This window comes from Cajanus cajan, chromosome 9 (assembly GCF_000230855.2).
Source record: "Cajanus cajan strain Asha chromosome 9, NIPB_CcT2T_4, whole genome shotgun sequence".
Classification (NCBI taxonomy): domain Eukaryota; kingdom Viridiplantae; phylum Streptophyta; class Magnoliopsida; order Fabales; family Fabaceae; genus Cajanus; species Cajanus cajan.
In genome coordinates this window covers 17163363-17176503 of record NC_138525.1, presented here as the reverse complement: position 1 = coordinate 17176503, position 13141 = coordinate 17163363, and the positions used below count along the sequence as shown (strand labels likewise).

The 13141-nt window shown below is 32.5% G+C and overlaps 2 protein-coding genes across 2 annotated transcripts; one reads left to right on the top strand and one right to left on the bottom strand.

Annotated features, from left to right (window-relative positions):
* The first annotated feature begins 6140 nt into the window (after window positions 1–6140).
* On the top strand, window positions 6141–9904 carry TLP6 (tubby like protein 6). The gene is made up of 6 exons (XM_083063849.1): window positions 6141–6495; window positions 6585–6701; window positions 6982–7402; window positions 7506–7593; window positions 8860–8992; window positions 9085–9904. Exons 3-6 carry the CDS (start codon window positions 7004–7006, stop codon window positions 9761–9763), a joined length of 1299 nt encoding a protein of 432 aa, XP_082919975.1. The 5' UTR covers window positions 6141–6495; window positions 6585–6701; window positions 6982–7003; the 3' UTR covers window positions 9764–9904.
* Window positions 9905–10064: 160 nt separating this feature from the next.
* LOC109811991 (uncharacterized) lies at window positions 10065–12874 on the bottom strand. Its single transcript, XM_020375845.3, has one exon. The coding sequence runs from the start codon at window positions 12017–12019 to the stop codon at window positions 10196–10198; it is 1824 nt and encodes a 607-aa protein (XP_020231434.1). The 5' UTR covers window positions 12020–12874; the 3' UTR covers window positions 10065–10195.
* Window positions 12875–13141: the final 267 nt, after the last annotated feature.

Below are 13141 nucleotides of genomic sequence, written 5' to 3'. Positions count from 1 at the left end.
ATATGTATTTAATTTTATAAATAAACGAGTTTTGATATAAATTAAAGTACTCTGTGGAGGCTTTGTGAATATGATGATGTAAAGTGAAATGTGATTGAGACATGGGATATGAAATGTGATAATAAAATATGATGACGAAATGCGATGATGTGATATGACCATGGGAAATGATAATGTGATATGAGAATGCATAGAGTCTTGATTGACATGCATCATTTGCATAAGTGTTTTAAGGGTACGATATGGAATACACCGCCAGAGAAGGCCCCCTAGTGTAAAAGCTTTGGGGATTAGTCCTTGAGGATAGCTTGGTTTGGAAGTCCCAGTCTCGCCCATTGTGTGCATAGGATGTATCTTGCGTGGCTTAGCTATCCCGACGAGACTCTGGTAGTATATCATTCTAGTGAGAGTGCGCAGAGGGTGTGACCCGGCATGTACTCCTAGACTACTCTTCGTGTGTTTGGCTATTCGGCGTACATTTCTACACTGTGAGCCAAAGTGAGATGTTTCTCACTCCCTTTTCTCGTGTTATTTTGCTGTGACTATTATACAGGTGATCATCAGTGTGAGGCTGAGGATGTTGGTGATGAAGCTTAGGCTTCGATGTTAGGTTTTGCTCTGATAGGACATGTGTCATCGGGACATAGATAGGATTAGTTTAAGATGTTCTTATTAAATTATTTTGGAAAATTCAGTTTTATTTCTTTGTAATTTTACCGGCATGTTATTTGGATTAAGTTTATGAATGTGAACTATTTACCCTTACGTAGTTGGAAATTTGATTTTTATTGATGAAAATTTTTATATTTTTTATAATTACTGTATATGTATGTTGGGGTAAAGGGTGTCACATTTATAATTAACATCTACTTATTTCTATTTAAAATTATAATTTAAATTAATTAATTTTATAATTTATAATGATAATATAATTTATAAAATTATAAATATTTATTTATTACATACTTATAAATTAAATTTTAACATTTTAAATAAATTATTAATTAATTTAATATATTTATTTACCTTAAATCAAACATATAAAATTCAAAAAATGTATTTATCCTTATTTTATTTTCTAATTATCAACCATTAATAAAATAGTAACTTAAAATCTTATCTAATTATATCATAATATTCTCATATCAAACTTAAAATCAGCTATTAGTTATACAAAAATATTAAGATCATATAGTAAATTGTCAATAAGATTTTAGTTAAATAATTTAAAGTAATTAATATTTCAATTATATTGTTAATTAGAAAATAATTTATTCCAAAACTAATTAATTTTTTATATATTAATTATTAGTAAAATTTAATAACTTTTAATTTAACAATTAATTGGATCGATGAAATTTAACACACACCATGAGTTATTGAGCGGAATAACTTTACCAAGAGTTATTTTGTAAGTTATCTTAAATCAAACATATAAAATTCAAAAAATGTATTTATCCCTATTTTATTTTTTAATTATCAACCATTAATAAAATACTAACTTAAAATCTTATCTAATTATATCATAATATTTTCATATCAAATTTAAAATCAGTTCTTACATTTTCGGCAAATATAAATTTGTTTGAAATATTCCATTAATAATATAGCTTTTCCTACAAAATTTTTCTCATCGAAAATATAAATTTTCTGACAGATTTAATTTTGTTTTATAAGAAATCATCTTCGATTAATATAACATTTTGTATATATGATTTAAGAGTAATGAATTTTCAATTTAACGGTTGGATTTACAAAATTCACATTTAATATAAAGTTATTGAGCGGTGTAACACTTAGTAAAATTTACACCGGTGTAATTATAACTCCCTCATATATATATATATATATATATATATATATATATATATATATATATATATTAAATGTGACTTTTACTAAGTATTACACTGCTCAATAACTTTATATTAAATGTGAATTTGGTAAATCCAACTGTTAGATTGAAAGTTTATATCTCTTAGATTATATATACAAAACTTTATATTAATCCAAGATGATTTGATATTTCATTTTTATAAAACAAAATTGATGTAATATATTCATTTCAAAATACACTAAAATATGAACACTTTGATTACTTTTCATTTGTTCAATTTTAACAAAATTTGATATACACGTATAAAGTGATATGAACTTTCAATTTAATGGTTGGTTTTAAAAAATTCACCTTTAATATAAAGTTATTGAGCGGCGTAATACTTAGTAAAAGTTACACCAGTATAATTATAACTCCCTATATTATATATATGTGTGTGTGTGTGTGTTGTGTGTGTGTATGTGTGTGTGTGTGTGTAATTTTAAGCTTATTACTTCTAGAAAATAAAAAATTTATTTTTTTTCTTCTAAAGTATAAAACTACTATTTATGTTAAATAAACTAATATATGCATTAATTATTTAATAGAAAACTCATGAAACACACAAATATGAAAATATTCACACTTGAACTTGCTTACTATAATTTTAAAGATAATATACTAACATCTATAAGTAGTTTATAAATATTTAAAAATAAATATTATTTATTTAAAATAATTGTTAAGATCAAAAATATTAGTTTTAGAAGGTTTAAATATATTTTAGTCCCTATAAGATGGGTGATTTTAATTTTGGTCTTTGTAAATTTTTTTCTTTATTTTTCATCCTTGTAAGATTTATAAAGATTGTTTCGTACTTGTAAAATGAGTAAAATATTTTCTTTGATTTTCATTCCTCTAAAATATAAATTCACTAGTTTGATTATTTTAAGGTAGATAAATAATATTTATTTTAAAAAACAAAAAAAATTTAGAGGTGTTAAATATCGTATACGTAATTGTTGTAGGTGACACCTAAGATAATTATTTATCTTTTTTAAAAAAAATAAAAAGTAGTTAAAAATGATTACATAAAAAATAAGAATTAAAAAAAAATTCCAATTTTAGAAAATAAAAATAAGAATTAAAAATATGAATTAAAAATAAAAAATTAAAATAAGAAATTAAAAAAAGAATTAAAAATAAAAATTAAAAATAAGAATTAAAAATAAGAAATTTCCGACGGATTTATATTTTCGTCAGAAATTTCCGACGAAAAATTTCTAACGGAAAATTCCGTCTGAAATTTCCAACAGAAATATAAATCCGTCAAAAATTTCTGACAGAAATATCCGTCGGAAAATATAAAATTTCCAACAAATTCATATCCGTCGAAAACTCGCGTTTTTCTTGTAGTGGACACTCCATCATTAAGTCACCATATATGATCCACCTATCAATTCCATCATACTCACCTAGTCATTTGGTTGGGTCATTGACTCAGATACACCATAGTTGGGCATCAATGGTTCATCATACATGTATCCACATTAATAAAATATTGTTCACTTTGAGTCCAAGTCTTCAAAATTTTCTTTTTGGTCATGTCCCAAAAGGTCTTTTAGGCTTACCCTTCTTTATAGTGGAAACTATCAGTCCACAAGTATATTCAATGGTGATTCATAGAGTTCAATCATGCTCTAAGTACAACCCTTACAACGAAAGTCATCAATCATGAGTATAGGTGGTCCGTAGAGAGCTCAATCATGTTCTAAGTACTTGTATTGTCGCTCCATCGATAACTCACCATATAAGGTCCACCTACCGATTCCATCAGTCCATGAGTATAGGTGGTACACAAAGTATAAGCATGTTTTAAGTACTTGTATCATCACTCTATTGTTAACTCACCACATAGGACCCACCTACCAATTTCTATTTGCCTGGTCGGGTTATCGACTTTGATACACTAAAGTTGGACATTAGGAGTTCACACACACATATCATCATATTGGTAAGATATTGTTCACTTTGAATTTAAATCTTCATAGTTTTGCTTCATCTCCACAAAAAGGCCTCTTATGTTTACCCCTCTTTATAGTGGAAACTATCAATCCACAAGTATAGGTGGCCTATATAGCTCAACGATGCTTTAAGTACTTGTATTATCACTCCATCGTTAACTCATAATACAAGATCCACCTACCAATTCCATCATTCATATTCGCATAGCCACTTGCTCCATTGTTAATTCACACTACAAGATCTACTTGCCAATTCTATCATTCATATTTGCATATAGCCTCTTGGTTGAGTCATCGATTCTGATACTACTATTGGACATTAAGGGTTTATACACATGTCTCTACATTGATATGATATTATAAATGTTGGACTTATATCCTTATGATTTTACTTTTAGTCATTTTCGAAAATGTTTCATACTAATGAATATCATGTATTTTATAAATTTTTATTTTTTTTCAAAATTCAGCAATATGAAACTTTATTTGTACACATCAACATAAAAGAATTAGTCTCTAATTATCGCTAAAAAGAATATATATGTAGTGTGCAAACAAATAGAATGGTCATGCACAAGAGAAAATAAAAAATAAAAAAGGGTACGAAATTGAAGGGGAGAGATGGAACTAGAAGGCAATAATTGATTGAATGGTGTGTCAGATTAAGAAATAGGGTACATGCATAAAAAATGGATGTACCAAATAAATAACGACCGAGTGTGAATAACAGGTTTGTGCCGGGCCATAGTGATTAAAACAAGTACTTGACCATCAATGAATTTGAGTTGTATTATTGCAGTGAGCAAGTTGGTGAGTGGACCATGCTGTACAATTACGCTAACTCATCTATCTGTCAGCTACCATTGCAAACTTTTCGATAAAGATAGCTATGCATATTGCACAAAATGATATATATTTGTTCATTCTGAATACTCCACTGCACTGCCTTGTGTTTCAACCAAATCCAACTTCAAAAAATTATAATAATAATACTTATTATTATTATAAAGTGGGGTATGGCATGGGCACGTGTGCTAGGGACGGTGCTTCAAACATTTTAAGGAATACTGACATTGACACAGCTATCATCAACTAATAGTCATTTGTATAGGAAACATTTTATGACATGATTCTGAATTATTATGGCCTTGAATAATTTATGAATGTTGTATAATTGAGTTTTATTAACATTTTGTGTCATGCAAAGATTAATCTCAAGACCATGATCACGTAATAATTTCTGATTGAATATGCTTAGATAACGTGTCCCTTCGATGTGATGAAGCCATGAGATTCATCTACCAACAATACCTAAATCCAGGAGGAAGAAGAAATTTTGAGAATGAATGAGTGAAGAGGTTAGAGGGGAAAGGGACATCAATCATCGTCCATATATATATGCTTCCATCTTTTTCCACACCCAACCTTTTCGCATACAAACATGTTAATGGTCAGTCTCTACTTTTTGACCATAAAGGTGGGAAGTTTTTAGCGGTTTTCCATTGTTTTTGTTTAAATGCAGTAGTGGTACTACATAACATTGAATTGGCAGTAGTAGTTGGTTGATTTTGACACTTGGTCTATTTGATCAATCAGAATACTGCAAAAGTTTCTTCACTTACTCCCTTCCCCTGCTGCCACATAAAGTCCCAATAAATGTCAGCATGGTGAATAAAATGAACCAGTCCATTTAATAGCAGGTTTAATTCCACTTTTTTTTTATACTATTTTTCATATATTTTATCATTTAATTTTTAAAATTATATTGGCATTTAAAATTTAAATTTATTTATATTTTATTACATCATTAATTGACTGTTGACAACCAATTCTAATAAGTGTTGATTCCCAAATTTTAAGATTTTAAATTCAAATCTTGAGTTTAATAAAAAAAATTAATGTGAGAGAGATAATATATCACATCAATAATTAATGTTAAATGATAAAATATATATTTTAAAAATTTAAGTGACAAAATTTATGAAATCTTAAAATTTGAGTGATAAAAAGGTAATTAACCCTTAATATTATTATTAAATTAAATTAAATATATATAAAAAGAAAGAAACAATTGTTTACAGTCTAAACTGTGACCAAAGTATGGAACTAAGATATTCGGTGCACGTTTGGCTATGAGAGCCAATGGTCATTGGATTGGTCTTTGTTTGACTCACATTATTCTTGGTAGCAATCTTGGAAAATTTGATATCCATGTGGGTCCCTCTTAAATTAACTATTTTTGTGTTAGAACTTGTTAGGTGATCTTGAGCATAGTTAAAGCAAGACAATATAAAAAATAAAAAGAAAAGAAAAGAAATGTTAGTATACCAAATTTTTTTGCTAGAAAAAGTAATAGTGAAATCCTAGTCATTTAATGGTAAACTGAAAGAAGGAATTTGTATTGTATGGTGCAACTGAAAACAATGAGTGATGAAGATGAAAAGTGGTATCCATTTAATTGAAGTGGATGGCTAGGTAGCAATAATAATAGCATTTTACATTTGCTTTCTGGTGTGGCGCCATTGCAAAGGGCAAAGTCTTGTTTTGTGAAGAAGGGGTGCTTTGCTTGATGCTTGGAAAAACAAAAACAAAAGGCATGAGGATGTGATGCCCATTGTTCTAGTTTTAGTTTTATCCATCCACAAGCTTTGTTTTGTGAGTTGTGACTTTGTAACCCTATAAACCACACACAAAACCACACCCTCTCATTTCTCACACACTCTTTTCCTTTTGTTTTGTCCAAGACATTGGCTTTGGAGTTTGAGGTACAATCTTGGAAGGATTCTCCACATTCCTCACCACCCTTTGTGTCCTCCAACTTCTCTGCAACATTTCCTCACTTTCTAGACCCTTATCTCACGGTACACGCATTTGCCTCTAAATCTTTGAACTTTCCATTCATTTCTTTTTTGTTTCTTTAAAATCTCAACATGAGAATCCGTGTTTTGGATCAATGCTTTGAATCTTGAAATACAACTTCTCTTTCAAGTTAATTAAACCTCCCATGTTATTCTCATTCCATCGTTTTTATTATTAGTAATAAGTAGTATCAATACTCCACTCAACTCATGCAAATAAGTTATGCTTTCACAAACATGTTTGATGTCTGATTTTTCTTTTCAAACATAATGGCTGTGATAGTTCCACTTCCACACCTATCATAATGCCATTCAGGAGCATCGTGCGTGAGCTCAAGGAGATTGGAGAGGGCATCAGCAACATGTATAGAAGAGGGGGAGAGGCCAAGCATGTGCATCGCCATGGAAAATCTCACATTGCACCAGAGTGTTCCTTACCACTGCCACTGCCACTACCACCACCATCATCACCATCTTCATCCTCATTGTCGTCGTCATCATCGCAGAGCCGGTGGGCTAATTTGCCACCTGAGTTGCTATTAGACATAATTCAAAGGTTGGAAGCCAGTGAAACTTCATGGCCTGCACGTAGAGCACTTGTGGCATGTGCCTCAGTTTGTAGGGTGTGGAGAGAGATAACAAAGGATGTGATAAAGACACCAGAAGAGTGTGGTTTGCTCACTTTCCCCATATCACTGAAACAGGTAATTTTTGCTCTCTGGTTATGTAATCTTGGAAGCACATGGAACTAATATAATATGTGATTTCTTTTGTCTTTTTATCTTGTTGATCCCTCTTGTTTATCAGCCTGGCCCAAGAGACTCTCCAATCCAATGTTTTATTAGGAGAGAAAGAGTGACTTCAACATATTGTTTATATCTCGGTCTGAGCCCAGGTAATTCTCATAATTTATTCTCCACTTGAAAATGGTTTTGTTAGAATTTCAGTTAAATATTGAGGTTTCTCTTTGAATATAAAATTTGTTTATGGATGTTGAATCACCCTCTTTGAAGATCTTTTTTCTTTTCTTTTCTTATATTTTGGTAGTTTCTTTCTTAGAGAGATCTTTGATCATTCTGTGTTTCTAGTAAAGCATGACTTTCTAAGTTTTTATTCACGAAGCTTATGAAGATTATAGGTTGGATCATTTGCTTTGGCAAGATAAATTCTTATAAATGGGAAGACTTCTTTTTCCTTTTCTTTTTCTTCTTTTTGTATAGCATTTGTACTGACAAATGATGATTCTAGGATATTTGTTAAAAATGTAACTGTAGCACCACTGATGAAAATTATCTTTATGTTCACATAATTTATTATTCATTTGGAAATAGTTCTGATAGAAATTCAGTATAACATGTGATTTCTCTTTGAATCTAAAATTGGTATATGGTTGTTAAAACACCCTCTTTGCTCCTTGAGGATTTCTTTTAAGGTAGTTGCTTCTTCCTTGAGATATCTTTCATCATTCTGCTTTCTAATCCAAGTTTCAATTCATGAAACTTCTGCTTTGGCAGGAGAAATTCTTAATAATTAGGCTTCCCTTGTGTTTCCTAATTGTAAAGCACTTCAATTGATGGATGATGATTCAAGGATGTTTGTTATAAATGTACTGTGGCAGTGTTTAACAAGATTGGGCTGTTTACCTCCCATGAAATCCTATTTTAAATTTTGAGACTTGCTTTAATGTTCTAGTTAAATTTTGCTTCATATTCTCGTTCAATCACTTTGGAAGTGGATCTTACTCCTTTAAAGTGAGCAACTTATTTTAGATTGAAGAAAGTAATCTTAGTAGTTGTATAGAAACTCATGAGTCAATATTACATTTATATGCATAACAAATCATGCATGCATGTTGGAATATTACAGTTGATTTTCTCATCAATGATTGAGATTGCTTGCTTTATACTTGCTTTAGAAAGCCAAATCCAAAATTGAATTACAGACTGCTTGGGTAGAAGATTAAAAGAATTTTTGAGAGCTTGTCTAGTGTAAAAAAACCTTTCTTTTGAGCATAGAAACACTAAAAAATTATTCTAAGCTTATATTCAAACATGTTCATATTGAATGCTACAAGGATATGTTTGACACTTTGACTGGAATCTACTTTCCTTTCTATGCTCCTGTTGCACTTCATTTGAGAATTGTATTTCTATATTTGCAGCTCTTTCTGGTGATATGAGCAAATTGTTACTGGCAGCAAAGAAAATTAGAAGGGCAACATGCACAGAATTTTTTGTATCATTGGTTGCTGATGATTTCTCTCGGGCTAGCAACACTTACATTGGAAAGCTGAGGTTAGTCTCACATCTCTCTGCCCCTTGTCTTTACGCTAATACACTATTCTACATGTCTACTCTTGACTTGATGTGTAAGCAATAAACAACAGGTCTAATTTTCTGGGCACCAAGTTTACGATCATGGATGGCGAGCCCCCGCATGAATCTTCACTTCCATCGAATTGCAAGTTGCAGAAAAGAGTCCATCTGAAGCAGGTACTTCCTAAGGTTGCTGTTGCTAACTACAAAGTGGCCACAGTATCTTACGAACTCAATGTCCTCCGAACAAGAGGTCCGAGGCGAATGCGGTGTATGATGCACTTAATCCCTATATCTTCAATCCAAGAAAGAGGAACTGCCCCTACTCCTTTGAAGTTTACCAATTATCTTAATGATCAAGAATCTACCCCTATCCCAGACTCAAAAGGAAAGAAGCCAGAAGTTGTTGAGTTGGACTCAATTGGCACTGAGAATACTCAAGAATCAACACAGAGAGCAAGTGAACCATTGATTTTGAAAAACAAAGCTCCTAGATGGCATGAACAATTGCAATGTTGGTGCTTGAATTTCAAAGGAAGGGTTACAGTGGCCTCTGTGAAGAACTTCCAGCTTGTGGCAGCTGCTGAACCATGCCAAAATGTTTCAGCTATAGAACAAGAAAAAGTGATACTACAATTTGGAAAAATTGGGAAGGACATATTCACCATGGATTATCGATATCCCCTCTCAGCTTTCCAAGCCTTTGCAATATGCTTGAGCAGCTTTGACACAAAACCAGCTTGTGAATGATTTCTTCCATTGTGGACTATAGTCCTGTCATGTCACTCTTCCTTGATATAAAATGTACATATTTTTCATGAGGAAGGAGAGAAGAAGCGAACTAAACAACTCTTATTCTAATGAGCATTTTCATTCTGCATGCACGTTTAATTTGTGTAATGCTAGCTGTTAGGATTGGTGTTTAATGGCAATTATGCTGTAAACAAGTTTGTTAACTTAATTTCCTCAAAGCATCAATCACATGAGAGAACCACCATAATAATTTTCTTCTAATGTAGATTAACAACTTAAAATAAAAAAGAAGAGAACATAAAAATAATAAAAAAAATTAAAATGCCATGACCAATTACACTATGTGGATGTTATTAATAACACTTATTTTGTTACTGTGACTACACAAGTTATTTTGGATTTTAGAAGGGAAGTTCTGTGCTTTTTCCTTCACAGAATCTCAATGTCTTCAATATCCTGGTCACAACTGAACCTGCAACCTCTGATGCTTCTTCCAACCGTGGGCTGGTATGATGACTTAGCCCGGTTGATATTAAACTGAGTCTTCTGAGTGTCCAAGCTAGGCTTGGGTTCATCATCAGGCCTAATGGGCTCAGTGGGCTTTTGTGGAAGAGTAACTTGAACACCAGGGTCTCTTTCATTGATTGAACCATTAAACATGAGTGAGTTATTGATACTTTGTATGTTGCTGTTGACATATGCCATCCCCACCTCTTCATCTTCTTCTTCATTAGTGTTTTCGTCTCCATCAGTGGTCACCTCATTGGCCTCTTCATGATCACTCTTGTAGGCTCTATGTATGTGGATTGAACCCTCTTTATTAACTGTCTCAGAACCTAAGTGCATTGTGGCTCCTCTATTGTCACCAGCCAAGGTTATGACACTAAATTGTTTCTCATCCATGGCTTGTGTAGGGTGCACTGAGGTTGTTAGTTTATGAACAAACTTTGTGATATCATCTTTGATGCCCTTTTGTAGAGGAGGAGCCTCTGCCCCACTAAAGGAAGTAGTTTTTTCGGGTGATATGCTTGAGCTTGACGTATTCTTTGTCCCTTCATGTGTTGAGCTCATAACTTTTGTGTCTTTCCCAATGGGGTTGGTTGTGGCAAACATTATTTTTCTCTCAACAGTTTCCCGCACTCCATGATGCTTCTTATTACCACGAAATGCCTTGGCAGATGAATCTCTAGCCTTTGTTGTTGCTATTCCGGAAGCAGATGCTGTGGTGGTTGTGTCTTTGCCTTTTCCTCGTGCCTTGGTGGTTTCATGCACCACTTTCTCCTTTTCTTCAGGTTGAAGGAACTTGCTTTGTGTTTCCAAAGGGGCCTTTAGGGTTGTTGATCTTTGCTCAATTTTTGTAGGTGGTGTGGATAGATTCTCAGGTTGAGAAGAGGTCTCTAGTGACTTGGGGATGGTTTTCAAAGGTGACTTTATCTTTGGTTTTTCTTCTTGTGGAGTTAGCACTTCCATCTTTTCTTTTTCTTCTTGAGGAGCAGTTTCTTCAGTTTTGATTTCCTTTAAGGCCAAAGGAGATGATGGTTGAGTGGTTTCTTCAGTTTTGATGTCCTTTGAGGCCAAAGGAGATAATGGGTGAGTGGTTGTGGTTGGTTCAGTTTTTGAAACTGGGGATGAAGTGGGCATAGAAGATACTTGTTGTTCAGAGTCTGCTGGTTGTGTTGACTTCCTCTCAGGTTGAAAAGAGGTTTCTGCTGACTTGGTGATTGTTGTCAATGGTGATTTTACCTTTGGCTCAGCTTCTTTTGGTTGTGGTTCAGACAATACCATCTTTTCCTTTTCTTGTTCAAAGGGAGATGATTCAGGAGTGATTTTTTCAGCAACAGGCTTTGACACTTTCATGGCTCCATTATCAGAAGTCAAATGAGTTTTGAGGGGTGAGGATGCAACTTGAACTTGAGGTGGAGAATTTGCATGAGGTGAAGGTTGAAGTGGAGTCTGTGGAGAAGGGGGTTTTGGCCGAGTAGAAACTGGAGACTCAATGATCAATGAAGATGGTGGTGTCTGTTTTGGATATTTTTTAGGTTCATCGTTTAAGGCTTCTCCAATTTTGGTAGGACTAGGAGGAGATAACTCTGAAGGGGCTACCATAGAAGGCTTAAATGGTCTTTGAATAGGTACACTTGTGTCTGAGTGAGGAGGAGATTTTGGTCTATCTTTTGTGCGACGAGAGGATGATTCAGATGGCACTGATAACCATGGAACCCTAAAACGAAATGACTTACTTCTTTGTGGCATAATAATTAATAATGTGATTACACAAGAGGGAAGATGGTGGTGTTTTTATGGTATTCTACCTGAATGCAATATTGCATGTTGCAATGGTAGGACTTAAGAGACTTATATATATGTATATATAATTTAAGTGTTTATACCTTGGATGTGTAATGGGGCTTTCATTAGGCTTGATCAAGCAATTTCTTTTTGCTTCTTTGGGAGCATTTCACATTGATTCATTTGAAAAGTTGTCCTTTGTGTCTTTCCTCAAGTAATTATTAACTAATGTTTCAATCAAAAGTTTGCCACCAATTTTCAAATAACAAGTATAGTTACCACAGATGAAAGAAATTTGTCTTGCCTTTGAGAAAAGGAATTCCAGTATACTTTACCTTGATATTAGGTTATGAAACTCTTGGTTTATTTATTAAAATTACGCCATACCAAAAAAAGCTTGAATCTAAGACTTGAACTCTTGGTTTTAGTCATTGATTGACTTATTAGGAACCAATTCCATGGAAAAGGGACCGAAGGGTGCCTTTCTTGAAATCCTACTTTAAGAAAAAAGATCAAGAGTCACAACTAGGGAAGTAATGAATGATAGGAAGGTATCCTTCTGCCTTGTGGGCACCGGTAATATGAGATACCAACCGTGTGGAAGACCATATTTCTTGCCAACATCAGAGGACAATCCTATTAGTCATTAGTTGCTGCATGTTAATTGAATATATTTCTGAACTTTCACATGTTCAGCCACGCATTTGAGGTGAGAATATCATAATCTCTTTATTTTACCAGAGTGCGTCGGATGAATAAAGTAATCTTTTTTAATGTAGTACAATCAGAGGGTAGCTTCTTTTATATATTATCATTTAAATTTACTAATTCCAATTTAAATTCAATTTAAGTTTTAATTTTTAAATTTCAATACACTATCTCAAATTAAAGAAACTGTCTGTTTTGATAAAAAAATTTATTCACATAAATTTCTCCACAAACACAGTTTTTCTTTAAACTAAATTGAGTTATACCTAAATCAAGCTAACCTTTTAAAAAATTAATATATTAAATTCTATAAATTAATTTATACATAAATTAATTTTAAATAAAAGTTAGCGTTTCCCAAAACATTGACACAAGTTA